The 21,887-nt window shown below is 36.3% G+C and overlaps 1 protein-coding gene across 2 annotated transcripts; it reads left to right on the top strand.

Annotated features, from left to right (window-relative positions):
• Positions 1 to 2,133: 2,133 nt before the first annotated feature.
• LOC104090005 (protein ACTIVITY OF BC1 COMPLEX KINASE 8, chloroplastic) lies at positions 2,134 to 18,458 on the top strand. Of its 2 annotated transcripts, none has more exons than XM_009595033.4 (21): positions 2,134 to 2,780; positions 4,236 to 4,371; positions 5,124 to 5,290; positions 6,173 to 6,293; positions 6,406 to 6,506; positions 6,884 to 6,982; positions 7,815 to 7,925; positions 8,021 to 8,100; positions 8,347 to 8,416; positions 9,554 to 9,627; positions 9,724 to 9,793; positions 9,901 to 9,989; positions 11,536 to 11,660; positions 11,958 to 12,038; positions 12,125 to 12,185; positions 12,290 to 12,344; positions 12,433 to 12,531; positions 12,639 to 12,728; positions 13,088 to 13,147; positions 13,232 to 13,355; positions 17,925 to 18,458. In XM_009595033.4, exons 1-20 carry the CDS (start codon positions 2,304 to 2,306, stop codon positions 13,346 to 13,348), a joined length of 2,283 nt encoding a protein of 760 aa, XP_009593328.1. In that variant the 5' UTR covers positions 2,134 to 2,303; the 3' UTR covers positions 13,349 to 13,355; positions 17,925 to 18,458. The 2 variants fall into 2 exon arrangements, with proteins under 2 accessions (XP_009593328.1, XP_009593329.1); XM_009595034.4 differs by having other exon boundaries at positions 17,905 to 18,042.
• The last annotated feature ends 3,429 nt before the right edge of the window (positions 18,459 to 21,887 follow it).

The following is a 21,887-nucleotide window of genomic DNA, read 5'->3' as shown; positions in this document are numbered from 1 at the left end:
CTCTAATAAGATGAATGAACCACAATTGTGACGGAAATAGTTCATATCTAGTAGTGGAAACTAATTTCTGCTCTACTATGTCGTAAGAGGTTGTGAGTTCGAGTCACCCCAAGAGTAAGGTGATGAGTTCTTGGAGGGAAGTATGCCGAGGGTCTATCGAAAACAGCCTCTCCACCCCAGAGTAGGGGTAAAGGTCTGCGTACACGCTATCCTCCCCACACCTCACTAGTAAAATTATACTTTGTTGTTGTTGCTGTTGTTGTTGTATGTCCTTACAAACTGGGCTTTCGTCGGGATGTAAACGGGTTTGCAACCATTCAAAAAGAGAGGGCCAACAATAAAGGATGCCCCAAACTATCACAAATCACAATAGGATCTTGAGTGTATAATTTATGTTCAAGGATATTTTAGTCCAAATTTATTGAAATTTAAAAAGTTATATCTAAGCAAAAGCAGGAACAAAAAATAAATAGTGGTGTAAAACTATCCTATTCGAACAAATCTCCCCTTCTCATTTTGGTCAATAATGTCCGCAGTTTTTAATCAAACATTAATAGTATTAAAAGAGTTGCGAAAAATTAAAACCGTATCTTTGTAGGATGCTTAATTTCGCTTTAATTTCAGTGTTAGTGAGGGGGGGGGGGGGGGGGGAGAATATGATTTAACAAATATACAATGAAAACATTGATAAGAAACTGTTACAGTAGACTCTAGTTTTACAAAAAATCATGTTTGATGATTACACATGTGTTATAATCTATGACCCGTTTGTTCATAGATTTTTTTTCTTTTTTTCTTTTTTTTTTGGGCAAAAATGTGTTTGTTTATGAAATTTTTGCAAGTGTTTGAAAATTAAAAATCACTTTTTCAAAATTTTCAGAAATTTTTGTTTTCCCACTCACAAAATTGTAACATTTTTTAAAGTAAAACACAAACATAATTTCAAATTCCAAATATTATTTTTCAACCAAACTCTAAATTTATGTCCGAACGCTTACTTAAATCGTACCATCACAATTTTAAATTCTAGTAGCTACAAGTGTTTTAAAAGGCGTGGGCGTAAGGCAGGGCGTTTTACATATGCCTCAGCGGGGCGTAAGCCCATAGGTATTTAATTTTTAATATTTTATAAAATAATATAATGACAGTTAATATTTATAAACAGGTAAAATTACATAAAAATTGAAGAAAACTATATATATGTGTGCTCCATCCCCACAAAAAACTAATCAAAACAATCTATTATACGTTACTTACAAGCACAAGTAATTTGAGTCTAAAAGAATAAAGTTTTCTATATGGAGGAACAAAAAGGATGATTAACCTGCAATTTGAACTTTGAATTTGCTGCTACGAAGAAAAATGTAGTTCTCTTTATATTTGTAAAAAAAATTAAACATTCATTACTTTTGGGAGATATTAGCAGACTAGCGGACAAGATAAAAATTTGAAAAAATCATGAATTAGGGCTTAAATCAATAAAAAAAGATTTTTACTTTTAAATTTAATACTTTTGAGTTCCTTTTTAAACCTTTTGAGTAATTATCAAACTGACTTTTGAGAATTTGGGTATTATATGAAGGACTAATTCAACAAATTTTGTTTTAATTTGAAAAAGTCTCTAGGGCTTACTCCTTACTAAAAAAATGCGCACCAAACGCCCTTTTGAGACTTTCGCCCCACACCATCGCCCCGAGACGTTTTTGATACGCCTCGCCCCGGAGCTCGCCTTTTAAAACAGAGGCTAGAAGGCGATTACTATCCAAATTGGCTAATTTGTCTTAGTGATACGATATTCTTTTTATTTTTCAGAGATTCCACCCTAACTTCACTTGCCCTTGGGATTTGGTAACACCCGTTGACACGTAACTCCTTTTACACTCGTAAAAAAACCATGTCAAAAAATCCTTGAAAAACCACAAAAATAATAATTTAATGAAAAAAGAGTAACACAAGAAGGATATTAAAAGACAAAAGGTATAGTATGCATTCCATACCTAAGGCCAAGACTTAACGAGACCCCCTTAAGGCCTTAACCAATCATATTTCTCCATACTCTCCCCATACCTATCTCTCTTGCCACGTGGCATCTCTTCCACCATAAAATACAATTTCCTTCCACTTTGCAAATTTATAAAATAAACATATAAATAATATTCTCATTTTTTCTCCGCCATTACTTCCTCCTTCTTCCTCCAAAGCTCTGAGTCTACTCAGTAAAGCTATGGCGACTCAGTTTTAGAATATTCCATAAGTCAGTTTCTATATCTATTTCTTCCCTTGCATGCACATACAGTACACAAATGGCGAGTATTTCAGCTACACTTTCCACTGCAACTCTACCAGAGCTCAAATTTCTGTGTTCAAATTCAGCTTCTAGAAGCTTCCGTGTACCGCTCTCTAGGTTTTCATCGCGTCGGCGGAGTTTGATTCGAATTAAGGCGGTGAATAGAGAAGAGAGTGCGGTAGTGGAAGAGAGGGATGCGGAATTGGTGAGGAAAGTGAACGGTAGTGTGAATGGAAGTGTGAAGAAGATCGATGATTTGAACGGTGCATTGTTAGTGGAGAAGTACACGAATGGTAGTGTAGGTGTGAGTGAGAGTGAAAATGAGAGTTTGATGAAGTATGTGAATGGGAATGGGAATGGTGTAGCGGCGAAGAGTAGGGACGAGGTTGTGGAGGTGAAGGCGGAAGAGGTGGTTGAGAAGAAGGAGAAGAAGCAGAGTGTAGAGGAGATTGGACAAGAGGAAGCTTGGTTTAAGAAGAATGATCAAGTTGAGGTATATATGTTAGCTATTTTGGGTTATAGTTTTACTAGCATTTAATTTTTTGTAAGTGTTGTTGATTTAGACACTCACATGACACAAGAGGGTATGGATTGAGGTCGTTACGAATTTTCGCGCTCACTCAAATTTTCACTAAAGATTTCTATCCTGCTGCGACTGTTACGACGGACTTGCTTCAGTGGGTACTTAATCAAAACATTACATGAATAAATATGTGTCTTGCTTTAGTTATGCTTTCATGTGATTAGTGTTGACAGCCGTTGAAATAGTTTGATACTGTGAATCTAAAGCATTTTGGGGTTGAGGTAGTTGATTGATACTGATTGTTTTTATGTGAATGATCAAGCTTCTAGTGGAGGGGTGTGTGTGTGTGTGTGTGCATGTATCACTAAGTGTGGTTATTGTTCTAGAAAATTTTCTACTTTTAGAATCTATTGTTTTATTTAAGTGCGTAGCGATGTTAATCCCAAATTGATTTGGGGTGGCTGGCATTGATGGTTGCTACAATCAGAATGAGTTGTATGTATATTGAAGCTTTTTTGTTTGAAAGTAGTCAATGATGGTTAGCTAAATCGAGTATTACTAAAATTAGTTGACCCTCATTGCCGCATTTACACAATGGGGTTCGGTTAAATCGGTGTCATATTTGATCAATACAACAACAATTGCACATCAATCTCAAACTTGTTTTCTTTTCTTGATATAGTTCAAGCCCGAACTAGTTGGGGTGGCTAATATAGCTGAACTAACTGTTGTATAGATATGGCATCAGAATCAGGATGACTTAGGAAAGGAAAATGTAGCTATATTTGGTTGTATTGAAAGGAAGAATTGTAAGAGACTAAGATGGTGGTGTCATAGAGTGGTTATACTTTGCATGGGGATACATGGACTTAATACAAGTGCCACGTGTGATGGTTCCTGTTGTTGTGCTCTATCATCAGTATCTCATAGCGACAAAGGCCGATTTTATGTTCTCACTTTGTCTAATCTTCCGAAGACAAAAATTATCAACACATGACCGAAAATGTTTCTTACTGGCCTTTTGGATGAAATAGTGAGCTTCTCTTATTAGAGGTATAATATGAAAATCGTCCTGGCCGTGAGTTGACAAGTTATTGGACTGGTTATATTAAGATTATGGCTAACCAGGCCACTAGATCAACTTCATCTATTCACTTGCTGTAATGGGAAATATACCGAGAACATGATGCAGGAGGGGATCCAAAATTGGAACAGAAAGGGTTTGGAGACTCTGGTTTACACAATGACTATTAGATCTGTTGGTTACAGTTGGAAAGAAACTAAATGATAAAGACAGGATTTCAAATGTTTGTATACAATATTGCAATTTACATCTTAGCCTCTGTGCTTTATGGGTTCTTGTGAACTCTGTTTTATTTTTGGACGGAAGCCAGATTGTTTGACAATGCTGAATGGTTTTTGCAGGTTTCTGTCCGGCCTGGAGGCCGTTGGAACAGATTCAAAACATATTCAACAATTCAAAGGACTTTGGAGATATGGGGATCTGTTTTCACTTTTATATTTAGGGCTTGGCTGAATAATCAAAAGTTCTCTTATCGAGGTTGGTCAATGAGATAACCCAAATTTCACAATGGCTAAAGACAGGATGATCAAAAAACCATGATTGTGCTATATTGACAAGAAAATACTCTGCTTTTTGGCACCTGTTTCAACAAGAAACAGTAAGGAATGAGGCATAATGCTACTTTATGAAAAAACAGAAAACTACTCAAAGTTCACCTCAACTGATCTACATGAATAGCACTTTAGCGTTTCATTTTTTCTGCTTCCTCACTGAACTTTTCCCTACATTGAAGTGAAGATATTGGGATCCACAAACTGATGGACAGAAGATATTACCAAACTGATTCTAAAAGTAGAAATTTTCCCTACATTGAACGTATTGGGATCCACAAACTGAGCTTTTCATATGGACAGAAAATGATTACCATGACACCTAAAGAATCTACTTGCGACCGTGCCAGTCATTTTTCCTTTTTATACTTAGTTTTGACCTCTTTCCCTCAAACTTCACGATAATAACCTATCTGTAAATGTTGATATACTTATTACACCTTCAGAAAGTCAATGATTGCCACCCCAATCTGTTATGCTCAGTGATTCAACATAATCCTTTACAAATTGAATAGAAGAAAATGACCCTGCAAAGATCTCTTGTGTTTTATTTTCGGATCTCTGGGAGATTTGACATAAAACTAAAAATAAATTGTAATGGGCCACAAAATCAATTGCTCAGTGATAATATGAAAAAGCATATCTTATGTAACTAATACAAGGAGCTGTCTGATGCAGGTGGAATGACAGAGGCGAAAAAAGCTGAGCGGAGAAAGGTACTCGCTAGGTGGTTAAAAGAAACTATTTTGAGATTAGGTCCTACTTTTATCAAAATTGGCCAGCAATTCTCAACAAGGGTGGATATTCTTGCTCAAGAGTATGTTGATCAGTTGTCTGAGCTTCAGGTTGGTGATGCCCTGCTCAAATTACCGTATGTTTAATCCTCTACTACACACATTCACCACAATTTGATATCTGCAATATACTTTAAGTTTTTAGATTGAGGTGTACTTGTTGTTTAAGTTTGAAGACATCTTTGCTCAGTTTTTGTATGCTGGGCATCTTGCCTCATCATCAGAAATTGGTACCAAAATGAACAGTTCTGTCATATGTATAGCTTGTTATTTACTTTTGCCAATCCAAATATGGTTTATTTTCTTGTTGTTTACTATTTTCTTGAGATGATCTATAATTTCTCAAGCTCGGGCATTGCTCATATCTGTTCTTCCTCAGAGAACTTGCATTATCTCGAATAACAGAGACTAGCAATGCATGGAGCTTGACAGATTCCTAGCAACAAAAATTACCTGTGTGCAAGAAACCTGACTCAAATATACATTGCACTAGTTTACAGAATGTGATAAAGAGGAAGACTGAGCACGCTGTTGGAGTATAAGATCCTTGGACAAATCGTTAAATATGTAATACTTGAGATGATATCAACATATAAATAAATGAATTATGCTGTTGAAATCCACAGTCCCTGAGATGGGATATACTAACTTTGAAGTATATTATATTCTGAAAGCATATTAAGGTTACTTCTAAAGTTAGCCTATATAACTGGCACCACATGCTGTGCAGTAGATTGATTTTCACCTGGATGCAGCATGCTTGGTTGTTGATCTTATTCTTTTTGCAGTGTACCTTCCCTTTGTTTCCTCTCGTGATTTCTATTATTTTTCTGTCATTTCCTGTTGCTTTGCAACATGTTTTATTATCTTTCTTATAAATAGTTAAATTTCTCCTGCATTATTTACTTACAAGGCTATTTTCTCTCTGTTTAGGATCAAGTTCCTCCTTTCCCATCGGAAACTGCTGTATTAATAGTTGAAGAAGAACTTGGGGGCCCATTGGGTGATGTATTTGAAAGATTTGACCGTGAACCAATAGCTGCTGCAAGTCTTGGTAATATTAATTAATTCTGACTGTGTTATGGAAATGTATCCTTCATTCTACCAATCATTGTTCTATGTATTACAAGAATAAAATATTAAAACGCTGATATATTATAATGCAGGTCAGGTGCATCGTGCAAGATTGAATGGGCAGGAAGTAGTTGTAAAAGTACAGAGGCCCGGTCTTAAGGATCTTTTTGATATCGATCTTAAAAACCTGAGGGTCAGTTTTAGATAACTTAAAAGTATCTTTACATTTAACCCTTGGTTCTTTTGTGTAATCGTTTGGCTATGATACAAAATTATAATCAGATCTTCATAGATAGAGCCCATTTTCGCTGTTTTTTCTTTGTAGACTTTCCCCATCTAACTTCCATACTTCTGCCGGAATAAGTCTCACTTCAAGTCATTTATCCATATGCTTGGTGCTATGACCTAGTTTTCATGATGAAATAAGAGACCCCTCCAGGATATTCTGCACTTAACACTCGCATGAGCGGTGGCTTTTATTCACGTATATGATCACTGTTACTTCTAATTTTCGAAAAATAAGTTATTCATTTTGACATACATTCTTTTTACATGACATATTTCTTGCAGGTGATAGCTGAATATCTGCAGAAAATAGATCCTAAATCTGATGGTGCAAAAAGAGACTGGGTTGCAATATATGATGAATGTGCAAGTGTCTTGTATCAGGTATTTTGTCAATCGATCATCTCTTTATAACTAAGTGAGCATGCATGTCAGTTACAACAACAACAACAACAACAACAACATACCCAATATTATCCCATACCGTGGGGTCTGGGGAGGGTAGTGTGTACGCAGACCTCACCCCTACCTTGTGATGAGCATGCATGTCAGTTAGCATCATGAATTCATTAATACTTTGTAAAAGGACTTCAAGATTCATCTTCTTTCCTACTTATCTTTGATTCCCTTTTGCATTTTGGAGTCTCATTGACTTGCCATTTTTGTTTGTACAAGTTCTGTTGCAAAGACATATATCTAATGGTGAGGTCTGCCAAAAATATGTTTTCGTGCCAAAAATATGTTTTCGTTGGAAAAGTTTTTCTAGTTGACAGACTTCAGAGTTTTAGTTAATTCCGAATCAGCATCATCTGTTCAAGGAATTTAAATTTATTGGTCTTTAACGCGAAAAAGGTATTGGTATGTTAAAAAAAAGGGTATGGGAATGTCATGTCTCATCAGTAGGTTCTCGTTGCACTTAAATAGAATATTTTCATTTACCAATTAGAGTTCAGGGCTTAAACGATGACAACTGGTCATCAAGGAACTCTGTATTTTATGGCTTTGTATCAACTGGCAATCTTGAATTGAAGTAGTTTATAAGTTTCTCTAGTGATTGACTGACCTGCATTCTGGTGCTATTATTTTATTTGATATTTAATTCAATTGTCAAATGCTGCTGAATCTTTTCCAGGATCAATGTGTTGATGTCTTCCTTGATTAATCTTTCAAGCTGTAAGTTTTTCTAATAAGAGATGTTATTTTATGAGTTTTGCAGGAGATTGATTACACTAAGGAAGCTGCTAACGCCGAACTGTTTGCAAGTAACTTCAAGAACATGGATTATGTGAAAGTCCCAACGATATACTGGGAATATACCACACCACAGGTTCACACAATCAGTAATCATGATGGTTTAACTTATTAACATTTAATTCTTTCCATACCCCGTTTTACTTGAGTGATATTTTTCATTGCTTTCAGGTTTTGACAATGGAGTATGTCCCAGGCATTAAAATAAACAGGATACAAGCCTTAGATCAATTGGGTGTTGATAGGAAAAGGTGAGCTCCAGGTTATGCCATTCAATTTGTAGAAATTTGTAAATTTACCCATATCCTTCAATTTTGTCCATGTACTGGTGCTGTAACCTTGTCAGAGAGACATGTTGCTTCACAGAAAGTCCGCAAAAATTGGATGTGTTCTGTCAATTCATTCTTGTATATCTGATAGCAACGCTGAGCAGGTACTAAGTAGTTATTATAGGACTGAAAATATATTCATTTGCACTTCTCCTGATTGTTGGTCAGGTTAGGGAGGTATGCGGTTGAATCCTATCTGGAGCAGATCCTGTCTCATGGCTTTTTCCATGCTGATCCAGTACGATTTCTTACTGACATTCATAGTTCTTCTGCTCTAGTATGACTTACAATTCATAATTTGTAACCAAATAACAACGTACAATAGATCTCTCCGTTTGAGATATTCAATGAACTGGTATATGAATTTTCCCCCTTCCTTTGTTTTCCTTATACCTGTCATTTAATTTGCATCCTCATTGTTTACCTGGTTGCATCACCATGTTTGCTTTCCTTCTAACTGATAAGAAAATGGACCTTGGGCCAAACTCAACCCCAAAAATTAGTTCATAAGGTGAGGACTGCCCAAGATCATATAATGAGACCAATTACTCCATTAACCACCAATGTGGGAAATCTACGCCCATGACCAAACATCTGGAACGTGGACAATATAATATGGGGCCCAACATCGGGTAAACCAAGAATTGGGATGTGTTTGGCTCTGATGCCATGACAAGAAAATGAATCTTGGGCCTAACTCAACCCCCAAAGCTAGCTCATGAGGTGAAGATTGCCCAAGACCATATAATGAGACCAATTACTCCATCCACCACTGATGTGGGAAATCGAACACTAACCATTCAACTCCCGCGCGGTATAAACTGCAAATGGAGCTTGTGTTAACTCTTGGTAATCACCTCATTCACTTGGATAGGACCAAGTAACTAATTCAGAGAGACCTTTGGAGCTTCACCTTCCAGCGACATCACCAACCAATTAGTATTTGTTGAACACATAATTAAGTAATTAAAAGGGCGCTCTCTCTAACAACTTAAGCTTTTTCGTGAGATGGTCACACTTTTCTTAACATGGTATTTAGAGCAGGTAGAGGTCTTGGTTTCGAATCTCATTGCCATTTCATTATTAGAAGGAATTTCTATATGCTTGACTTATGAAAAAGAATCATGCTTGCATGTGCGGGGCATGTTGAAGACATAATTAAGTAATCAAACGCGTGTTCTCTCTAACAACTTAAGCTTTTAGATAAGATTGTCACACACTTCCAACAATATTTTAAGATGTTGATGTATTTACTCATTTCTAAGTTGAACATCGTTTTCATCTTACTACTTACCTTACCCCTATTCTCATATCTGTGAAGTGTCGAAATGAAGGTTTCTCAAAGAAAGTTGGTGTTCATTTAATTTTCATGCAGCATCCTGGAAATATAGCTGTGGATGATGTCAATGGCGGAAGGCTGATCTTTTATGATTTTGGAATGATGGGAAGGTATATAGTTGAACCTTTTCATCTGAGAAATATAAATAACTCTGAAGTTCTCCAACCTAAAACTTCTCAGTTCTCACTTACTCTAGCATGTTGCAGCATAAGTCCTAATATCAGAGAAGGATTGCTGGAAACATTCTATGGAGTTTATGAGAAAGATCCAGATAAGGTGATCACACTTAAAGTTCCTAGGCTTGCTATTTCTATTTTTTATTGTTCTGTCACTGTTCTACCTACCCGCATAAATGCTTGGCTAAAGATCACTTTGAAATGCAGGTCGTGCAAGCAGCGATTCAAATGGGTGTTCTGGTGCCTACTGGTGACATGACTGCTGTCAGACGAACTGCACAGTTTTTCCTTAATAGGTACTTGCCCGCATCATATCTGTTAACTTTAATTTTGTTGAAAGTGAAATTGAATGTTGAGACTGCCAAAATTAAGCCCATTGTCGGCAGTATTAAATTACTAATCAGTTCGTCCTTTATAGTAACACCTGAAATTGTGGGCTGATGTACATGATGTGGTTTGGGGTGTGTGTGTGTGTGTGAATATTTGGTTAGGCTGTGCTCTCGTATACATAAATGAAGTGAAAAGTGTGTTTGCAAACTGGTGAATTAGAATCCATGAGAAGTGTTTGTTTCGGCAAAGGGAGTTTTTCCTTTTTCCTCCCTCTTTACCTTTACCTCTTTTTCTTAATCAGTTATTAGCTTGGATTATGTCTGTTGTACATCAACTTGTTAGCCTCCCTAAATGTTTGTGTTCAAGATGTGACTAATAGAGATACTCGGAGGAACTTTCCTTCTTCAGGTAAAAAATTTGGTCCATCTTCGATAAAATTTTCAACAGGTAGGTTATGAGAGATGGATCGTTCTATTTTTGACAAGTAATAAGATTTTATCAACAAAATGATGAAGCCTGTATACTAGAGGTATACACCGATCAACTATAGGGCAAGCATTCCCTCCTACAAAGTCCCAACCGGTATTTATACAAATAGGAATCTCTTATATACTGCAACAAAGTGCAAAAGGAAACTAGCTTGAACGAAAAGGCCTTCTCCGATCTTTGGAAAGCCCATCAGTTTCTTTTGCACTATATACTCCACATCGCGGCTTGTGGTTGTATATTCCATGTTCGTCTTCTTTGATCCTTTGATTCCTTTCTGCCTCTCAATTTTCAACTTGAGAAGCTCCTTAACAGTTGTGGGCATTTCCAACCTACCTTTGAACAACTTGTTGGAAGAGATTCCACTACCTCGTAGTCATTTTGCAGTGGATGGGCAGGTGGCTAACATCCACTCCTGCTCCTTTACACAAGAAACACCAGCTAATGTGAATCTGTCTTTTCCGCATGTGTATTGACTTCTTCGGAATTTGCTATTCACTTGATTTACAACATTTGGAACGAACTTGAGATGTAGTAAATGCTTTCCCTTTTTTCCCGTTTCTTCTATTATCTTTCTGTTCCCCTCCATTCAGCTAAAGTATGTTAAAGTTTAGGCCCTTTACTGCAAAAAAAATATCAATTTGACTCTCATTTCATGGCTAACTGTGACCAAAACCTAAGCTACATTGATTGAGTTATTTTAGACTTTCTATTCACAAGGTGCTTTGTAATGTGCATCATCATTCACATGATTTACAACATTTGGACCGAACTTGACATGCAGTAAATGCTTTCCCCTTTTTTTTCCCCAGTTCTTCTATTATCTTTCTGTTTCCCTCCAATCAGCTAAAGTGTGTCGAATTTCAGGTCCTTTACTGCAAAAATGTCAATTTGACTCTCATTTCATGGCTAACTGTGACCAAAACCTAAGCTACTTTGATTCTGAGCTATTTTAGACCTTAATGAATAATAACTCCTCCTGTAAGTGTTTAAATTGATTGAAGCTTAACAGTTGAAATTTTGCAGTTTTGAAGAGCGCCTTGCAGCACAAAGAAAGGAGAGAGAAATGGCACAAGCAGAACTTGGGTTCAAAAAGCCATTAAGCAAGGAGGAACAAATAGAGAAAAAGAAGCAACGGTTGGCTGCAATTGGTAATTCACTTGTCGTATCTTCCCTTTCTGGTCTAAATATCACACTTTTTTGTGTTAGCTTGTTCTATTCCTTTGCTCTCTTTACTTCGGTGCGTTCTGGGGGGTTTTCAGGGGAATGAAAAAACCAACGTGTTTTTACTGCTTGGTCCCCACCCTTTCCCAACCCCAACTCCCCCTGGGCCATAAGAGGTAAAAGGCAAAGAGAAGGAACAAGTAAAATTAGAAGATATATTCAGATGCTAGTTAGCTATTCACTTTGCTCATAGCCTCAAACTCGTACTTTTTATTCACAAACAGGTGAAGATCTATTAAGCATTGCAGCAGATCAGCCATTCCGGTTTCCTGCTACATTCACTTTTGTGGTTAGAGCATTTTCAGGTACTTCAGTCCCAGCTTACCGTTCCTTATAATTGTACTGCTTTTGGCGTTCAACTTCTTATAACAGAAACTGTTATTATTATCAGTTCTGGATGGCATCGGAAAGGGTCTTGATCCACGATTTGATATCACCGAGATTGCCAAACCGTGAGTACAGCACTATACAGAACTTCTTTTTATTTTTTTTTTTTCATTTTTGTTTTGTAATTTCCCCCTTCTTTTCTAACATAAAATTTTACGGTGCTATATAGCTATGCCCTAGAGTTGCTTAGGTTTCGTGAAGCTGGTGTTGAAGTTGTGCTAAAGGTAAACCTAATAAAAGTTCGAAACTATATGCAAGTTTTGTTTTTCATATTGTGCTCAAGTTTTAATGATTTATCTTTCTGACTTCCAGGACTTCAGGAACAGATGGGACAGACAATCTCGTGCATTTTACAACTTGTTCAGGCAGGCTGATAGAGTTGAGAGACTTGCTGAAATTATCCAGCGATTGGTAGATATCATGCAATATTTTAGCATTAAATTAAAATTTGATCACAGATCCATATCTTTTCAGTCTAGTATTTTATCCATTTATATCTTATTCTGATTTGCTTACAGGAGCAAGGCGATCTTAAGCTTCGGGTTAGAGCTTTAGAATCTGAAAGGGCTTTCCAACGTGTTGCAGCTGTCCAGAAAACTATTGGAAGTGTAAGTTCATACATTCTGGTACAGTTTTCAAATTAATTTTCATGTGAAATTTGATGTACTCTTTTAATCAAGAAAGGTACAACATGTTTGTTGTGTTAGTCTTCTATATCAAGATAAAGCTATGCTGTGGAATGGAGCTTTCTCTGAGTTTTACTATGGGTTTACCCTCTTAGACCCTGTCTTTTGGGCCATTTGCTGTTTTTTTTTTTGTTTTTTTTGGGGGGAGGGGGGGGGGGTCCACTTATAGTGGAGATAATATCTATAAGCACATAAGTTTGTTGCACTTTCTGCCTTCTCATTGTTTCACTTCTTAATGACTCGGGTCTTTATCTCATATGTTTGTGTATTCATCTCAACAGGCAGTTGCAGCTGGAAGCTTGGTTAACCTAGCTACAATGTTGTATCTCAATTCCATCCGTGTAAGTATTGCATCTTCACTTGTATATTTAAAGTTTGTCTCTTGCCATACTGACGTGTAACTTGCACACATCTTCATTTTTCAGATGCCTTCTATTATAGCATACGCTGTCTGTGCATTCTTTGGCTTCCAAGTCCTCTTTGGCCTTCTGAAAGTTAAGAAATTGGATCAACGAGAAAAATTGATCACAGGAACAGCTTGAACAAATGGTGAGCAACTCTTCTCTAATTTAGGACTGACATAGAGGCGGAAAAGCTCTTAAATTTTATGAAGCCTTTAATGACCTACATTAGATAAAAAGTTTCTAGATGGGTTTCTACCTCTATATCACAAGTAAAAAAAGTAAGAAGATTTTCCAGGTAATTTACATTTTTGTACTAGAGTTGATATTGGCTACTAATAATTTCAAGGATGATTAAAGTTAAACTTCAGATGCTTCACATAATGGTAGAGTCAGTAAGACATTTTGATATAGGGAGAAATGCATCCATATTATGTCACGACCCAAAAATTCTAACCTGTCGTGATGGTGCCTATCTCAACACTAGGCAAGCCGACCACCTCAATAAACTACATTTTCTCTCAAGTTTGAGATCATAATATTTGAATTTCCATAGAAAAATCTCACAAATTACTGACATAAGATACATTCCCAAAAACCGGTATCACTGAGTACATGAGCATCTAACTGATAACAAAGTCTGACTGCTAAAAACACTGTATGAAAATATAGAACAATACAAAAACTGAAAGGAAAGAGAGTCGAGGTTTGCGGACGCCAAGCAGCTACATTGGTAATCTCCAACAGATAAAACTCCGAGAATTAGCAACCGCCGTGTCGAGAAGTACCTGGATCTGCACACGAGGTGCAGGGTGTAGTATGAGTACAACCAACTCAGCAAGTAACAATACTAAATAAAGAACTGAAAGTAGTGACGAGCTTCACGGCTGAGTCCAATTACAGAAATTTCCAACATAATAAAGTAGGCATGCTTTCAAGTTTAACAATTAAGGCCAAAACAATAATTTCATATCAAGTTCAACTGAAACAGCAGATAATATCTCTAAAAAATTTCCAACATAGTGATATATGACAACTGTAGTGCATTAGAATGAAACCAAATGCATCCTCTCAGGACCACAGTCACTCAGCCATTCCATTCACTCGGCACTCGCACTCAGTAGATACTTGCGCTCACTGGGGTGCGTACAGACTCCAGAGGGGCTCCTTCAGCCCAAACGCTATAATCCACACGGAAAACTCACGTGCTGCACTGACAACTCACGTGCTATAGTATCAATATCTGGATCCGCACAAACGACTCACGTGCTGCACGGACAACTCACGTGCTATAATATAATATCTGGATCCGCACGGACAACTCACGTGCTATAATATAATATATGGATCCGCACAGACAACTCACGTGTTGCACGGACAACTCACATGCTATAGTATAATATCTCTCAATCAGGCCCTCGGCCTCACTCAGTCATAAATCTCTCCAGTCTCTCGGGCTTTCAATAATCATGAAAATCAGCCCAAACAACAATGATATGATGCATCGATAATGAACAATAGAGACTCAGATAAAATAAACAAGTAAACTGTGACTGAGTACAAAGCAACAATTTAGCGGATAATTCAACATGTACACGACCTCTGTGGGTCCCTACAGTGCCAACACATAATCTAAAAATGATTTGTGGTTCAATTTCTCCCTACATGGAGAATGTACAGATAACAACAGATTTTTCAACTACACAATTCCATGGAATTTGACCAAGTCATAATTCCTACGGTGCACGCCCACACGCCCGTCACCTAGCATGTGCGTCACCTCAAAACCGATCACATAACACATAATTCGGGGTTTCATACCCTCAGGACCAAATTTAGAACTGTTACTTGCCTCAAACCGTGTAATTCCTTACTCTGCTATGCCTTTGCCTCGCGAATCGGTCTCCAAATGCCTCGAATCTAGTCATAATTAATTTGATTCAGTCAATACAGATTATAGAAATTAATTCCATATGAAAATACTAATTTTCCAATACAATCCGAAATTGCACTCAAAAACACGTCTCGGAACCCGACAAAAGTTACAAAATATCAACGCCCATCCAACCATGAGTCCAACCATACAAATTTCACTAATTTCCGACATCAACTCGACCCTCAAATCCCCAATTAAAATCTTTGAATATTTCTACCATTTTCAACCCGATCTTTACCCATTTGAACTCAACAATCTTTCCACAAACCTTATTGGTACGTGTATGTATAAATAATAATCTCACCCAAGAATCATACTCCCAATCACCCATCTTCACCCAAACTCGAAATTGAAGACTAGGGTTAGAAATTCTTACCTCTTTGAAACCCTAGCAAGATCCTTGTGAAATCTTCAAACCTTGAACAAGAATTGATGGACAAATGACTAGGTCTTCACTTTCTCTCTTTAAGATGCTCTCACCTCTCTCTAAAATATCAGATGAAACCCTTCAAAATGACCCCGAATAGTGTTTTATAAGAATGGGGTCAGGTTTATAAAACCAGAAAAATGAAGCTCCGAAACACACTCTGCGGTCGCATATGCGACCGCATAATGCTCCTGCGGCCCGCGAAATGGCTCCTCGGAAATGGCTATTTTCTGCCCGGGTGTGCGGTCACTATGCGGCCCGCAGACCTGTTCTGCGGTCGCATAATGCACCGCAAAACAATTCTGCCGTCGCATAATCGACCGCAGAATTGCACTTACACCTGCCCAGCTTCTGCCCATTATACGGCCATTATGCGGCCCGCAGAGTGATTCTGCGGCCGCAAAGTGGACCGCAGAAACGCATCTTTCTGCCAAAAATTTTCCTTAAACTCCCCCGCGCACTGTTCAACCCAAAAGGTCCGAGCCGCCTTAATCACGTAAGCCTAGTTCGGCACTACGAAACCTTAATTTTCTTAGCAAAAATTTTCCGGGGTCGTTACAGATAAGTCAACATCCGGTCAATCTTTTCAACTTGGTTTAGAACTAAGTGTTCCAAAACCTCACCGGACCCGAACCAATTACCCCGACAAGTCAAATAACAACCGTAAAGCACAATTTGAGCAGTAAATGGGGAGACGGGGTTGTAATACTCGAAACGACCGGCCGGGTCGTTACATATTAAAACTTGAAAATCAATAGAACTTGGGTCTTCACGCAATTAATCAGATTTATGGCTTTGCAGTTCCAGATTTTGATAGATAACTTACCCCTCCAGGTGGAAAGTAAAAGATTTGACTCATGAAGGAAGAAACAAATTACTGTAAAAATTCTTTATCATGGGCTTCATCTAAACACGTGCAAGGCTTTTTGATTAAACCTAATAAAAGCTTCTATTATATATCCCTTTTGGGTTGAGTACATGTACAAGTGTGCAAACAAAAGTAGGTTTCAAATAGCAAAATTCCAGAAAGAGCATTTCAATAAAAGGAAAGTTTGAGGAAGAAAGATTCTTGAAAAGCCTCTAAGTCCAATCTGAAGGATAGCATGACTTTTAAGAAATGATGAAAAGAGTTTGTGCTCTTGGACTCCTAAGGTGATGGTGGTCGGCCTTTGACTGAAAGGAGCTAGGTTTGTTAAACACTGTTGGTATGACATACTGCAAGGTCTCCAGATAAAACTTCAATTTATCCAGCTTTGCTAGCTGCTGGAACTTTTCATTCTTCAATTCTTACATAACTCGTGCCTGTGCATCTGTGGGTATTTTAAGAATGATTTCTCCATAAGTCCATTCTTTTGAATTTGATTCTTCCTAGATCTCTTCCTTAATCTTGGTACTTCTTTCCTTTCAGATCCTCATTTCCCTTAGCAGTCTGGATCTTCCTTCCTTTAATTGCTCAAGTAATCAATAAGCATCCTTTGATAAATCAATCCTGCAAAACAAGAATAGCCGCAGATCACTATTCATATATTTTATTAAAATTCCAAAGAAGTTTGGTTTTTTCCTAGAGTATAATATAGAGACGTGAAACCCTCGGGCCAACACTTTATAGATTTTTTCTAGAGCATAATATGGATGAATTTAATGAATGTCAGATTTTTTCATGACGGAAGGAGCTTTTCCAAAGAAGTTTGGTTTTTTCCTAGAGTATAATATAGAGACGTGAAACCCTCGGGCCAACACTTTATAGATTTTTTCTAGAGCATAATATGGATGAATTTAATGAATGTCAGATTTTTTCATGACGGAAGGAGCTTCATCCTTTTCACCATGTATTCCAAAAGTTTGTCTAGTAGCACATGATAGATTTCTCTTATGGATCTTCAATTTTTCCTTTTTGGTTGAATGCTTAGCTGTTCAATTAGCACACAACTTTCTTACATTCTTTTGTTTAATATGATTGAACTTCTTTTCAATCCTCGGTTATTGGATATACTTACAATAAATTAGCAAAAAAGAAAAGAGTATATGAGGTTGTCGAGGGACAGATTTCATTTATTTCAGTGTGGATATGTTAAGTTGGTTTTGTAATTTCCATATTAATATTTGGTATATATGATTTCTCTTAACAATCTTTTGTTGGATTGCTTGGCCTGAGGGTTGGGATCGAAAGAAAAAATAGATAGTCCTGTGAACAGATCATTCTATGTTCATTTCTGCAGTTTTAAGCGAAACAGCAACATAAAATACAAATTAAAAGACATCTCTGCTCTACATGTAAAATGCAAATAATGTTTATGCTTACTCTAACTTGATTAAATTGGAGTCGTGTTACAGTTGGCCATTGTACTTCACAGGTTACCCTGGGAGATCATATATGGGAACTGCTATTCCAGTAATCCTTGAAAAAGCAGAAATAATGTGGAGGAGACTTAACGGATCGTTGAGTATTTATAGAGCACGCCCATGGCGTAGAGTTGCCAGTTTTGTCATTCAGCTTTAAGATGCATCATGTGGTAAGGCTTCCAATGTGGAGGTTAACTTCTAATTTTGTTGGCCTAACAGATTGTTGTATTTGCCCCATCTCCACTAGAGAGCACTCCTGTGAAGTAGACTGAGGAAGTCATTCATGTCGTATGATACCCATTTTGACCTTCTATAGCCTTAGTGTATAGGTATACAAAATCTAGGAGATAAATGTAACTAATGTTAGCCTTATCTACCTTCAACCTTATTCGTGGAGTTCGATTCCCTTAAATTTGTGTATAATACAACGTGAGAAGCAATGTCTTAAAAGTACTCTAGGGATCAAATATGGCATTGAGCTAACCGTACTTTGTATTGGTTCTTTGTATTTATATTAGTATATCATTTGTACTATTTAGTTTCAATTGCAAGAACGTCGAAAAAATACAATGTTAGAAGACTTTATCTCATAAGTATACTTCAATTAAGGAGCAGATGGTAGCAAGTCTTCTTGAAGTATGTATACAATTTCAACTTATTTGAAAGTTTAAACGGTCAGAGGTGACTGCCACGAAACTACAGGGGAGATGATTAGCATATGCACTTTGTAGTGTTGTATTACTAAAAGCTGAGAATTTTCCTGTGTTGCTTCATTTTTAATCTTCTGTAGTATCTTATGGCATGTGTCTCTAGAATCTAATTCTTTCTTGTTTCCTCTTTCATCCACCAACATGGTGGATCCTCTAAACTTCTGTCCTTTAAACTCATTTTTTATTATTTATCATTGTCGGACAAAACACACTTTGGATGAAGTGCTTGAGCTGTACCATGTGCTAGATAACATTAAAAACAAAAATATATTTTCACTCAAAAGGTTGACATCTTCACACAAACCCTATCTGTAAAGTGAAGATATCAGTGTATTGACTCGTTTGAGTGCCCGTGTTGTGTCTGTTCACCATTTCTCCACGGTGTTTTGTAATCTCATCACCAAGTTTTGCTAAACAAATTTATTTGTATGGACAAAACATTCAGAGAGTCGATTTTGACTCGCTTGAAATTGAATAGTTGCTACTATTATTCACTATTAACTATTATTAGATTGTATTTTGTTTGATGATTTATTTTGGCGTAGAACTGATTTATTGCCTTCCTTTTGTACTTCACAGCCTGTTTGGATGGTTGTTACTTATTGTATTGTATCATATAACTAATTATATTTTATTATTCATCCTACTTTATTATATATGATAATTCTACTCCATTCTTATTTATTTTTAGTAATGTTGCAAGTTTATTCTTCATATTCTTCACAACAAATAATACAATCTATTCAAACGTTGTATTCATTAAATAATACAATACGATACATTATCAAGCCTTTCTCTCCAAAAATACGGATTATAAAACATAGAGCATTCTGAAGGGTTTCATCATAGAGTAGGGTATAGAGAAACCCTTCATAGAGTAGGGTATAGAGAAATGAGAAAAGTACGGAGCTCTTTTGTCCAAGTAAGAGTATGAGTTGGGTAAGGCTTTGGTTGGACGGGACTAAAAAGTCTTTTTCAAAAGAATCCTCTTAATCTTTAGAGTAGATATTATATATAGGATAATTAGTCCACTGCGGTGCCCACCCAACCCTAGACACTCTATCCTTTTTCAAACTTGTTCCCATTTCGAGTCAAGAAAGTTACTAACTCTTCTTGACGAGCAGATGTTACTAACTCTTCTTGACGAGCAGATCAAGTAAATCACAAGGAGGTTCACATCATCCTGTGCTCGAGAAATATGCTGCTTCAGTCCTCGAATTAAGAAAAACAAATTAGAGACAAGAATAAGGGACACAGAGTTGTACTCACAAATTTTATTAAAAAAAGAACTTTTCTTTACATTTGTTTCGTGATTGCAGTTATTAATTTCCGTACACAAAATTTAGCTACTCATGACAACAATCAAAACAAGCTGTAAGAGTTGACATTTGTATGCCCGTCTACTTCTGTCAACAATTTTTTTAATATTTACATTGAATTTGAAATTATTACACCACATTTCTAATGAAGTTGCGTTGGGTTTGGAAAGTGAAATATTTAAGGTGGGTACGGCGGAAGTATTTTCACCTTAACATGAACACTATGTAAAAAGTGAAATATAAATTTCGAGTTATTATGTAATTGAATAACTTTAAGTCTATAAAAATGAATCAATTAGGTACATTTCATACTTGCGTAAGTTTATAGGAGCTTCAAATTTATAACCAAATATATCGATATATTGGGAATATTTTCATTTTCACTCATTAACAGTTTTGGATTACATAATGAAAAATAGTGAAAGAAACATCGTATTTCTTCTTTACTCTCGATATTTGGAATTTCAACACTTGTCCTTCATTACATTCCTTTCCTTTTTATTTTCATAAATAAAATTCTCTTATCCCTTTTTGGGTGACTCCATTTTATTAGGATCAGAGTTTTATTTATTAGTTTGCAGGGAAGTTTTAATAAGAGAAAACACAAAATACACTAATTTTCTTAATTTTAAAACAGCTACAGCAATCTATCGTTTGTTTGTCGTTTTTTTTGGGTGCGTTTTTTTTTTTTTTGGGGGGGGGGGGGGGGGGGGGATGAGGGGATACAGAACCATAGAGAAAATACTATCTTAGATTCTAAGTAATTTGATAAGTTAAATGAGTTTGAATTCTTCAAACTACATGAAAATTGTATGGTATACTAGTATTTTAGTGCAATATATGATCAAATGTTAGGCAGTCTTAAAACCAAAAAGTGTTAGTCAATTCGTCCCTTTTATGTGATCCCATTGGATCGCATACAGATTTTAAAATTTTAGTATTATATGTGTATTACATGAGTAGTCGCATAATATAATATTAAAAAGATAGTCAATTATTAGTTTGAAGAGAAAATATCACATGGATTCTTATATGTGATCAATTTTTATCGTGTCAGATATTTTTCGATATCTTAAAAACAATAAACTAATTGCCATAGGGTGGGTGAGAGTACATGTTATACAAATTGGATAGAAACAGGTATTCCACGACTCTAAGTGTGCAATTTACTCGAATGATTCAAAAGACAACCAACACTTAAGAGTAGCAAATTATTGGAATTTTACCATTATTATAGGACAATATAGCTCGTATAAAGTGTAATTTGTCAAAACTTGGACAGATTGGATTGTCAATCTAGGGAAAAAGTCAAATTAACCTAACTAAACGTTGGGTCATTTTAAGCTATAGTATAGTCCAAATTAATTAATAAGATAACTTTGTCGAATGAAATCGAAAAAGTTAACTCTACATAATCTCATTAAACATAGAAAAAGACTTTCAAAAGTTGGGTTTAATTTGATTTGATAATATTTTGCTCAAATTGACATTGCTTGTTGCGAGTTGGATCATAACTCATTCATCGACTTAATCTGTTCTATTCAGTTAATTTAACTCTACTCATTTCAACCTATTCAAATTTGACCCAACCAGTCTATTTGACACTCTGGTCAAAGGCTTGACCATGTCTCCACCCTAAGCAAGGTCAATAGCTGCAGTGAACACTCCATTTTTAGAAGGTAGAAACTCCCTTATAAGCCATCCAACTTGTGATCCAACAAAAAACAAAAATACATTTTTAGAAAGTAAAAGAACTCCACCTTCTTAACTGGTGTTTTACAATAATACCAAGAATAAAAAGGTCCAAGAAAAAAGCCCTGTCAAGGCAATATGCATAATAACTAAGTTGTACATGCTAATCTCTAATTAGTCATGTGTGAAAGTTGAATTTTTATTGAACTAACAATTTATTGTAATTGTTGTGAATGCTGAATAAGGAAAAGAA

The sequence above is a fragment of the Nicotiana tomentosiformis genome, chromosome 5, assembly GCF_000390325.3.
Source record: "Nicotiana tomentosiformis chromosome 5, ASM39032v3, whole genome shotgun sequence".
NCBI lineage: Eukaryota > Viridiplantae > Streptophyta > Magnoliopsida > Solanales > Solanaceae > Nicotiana > Nicotiana tomentosiformis.
This window is presented reverse-complemented; position numbering and strand designations above follow the sequence as displayed.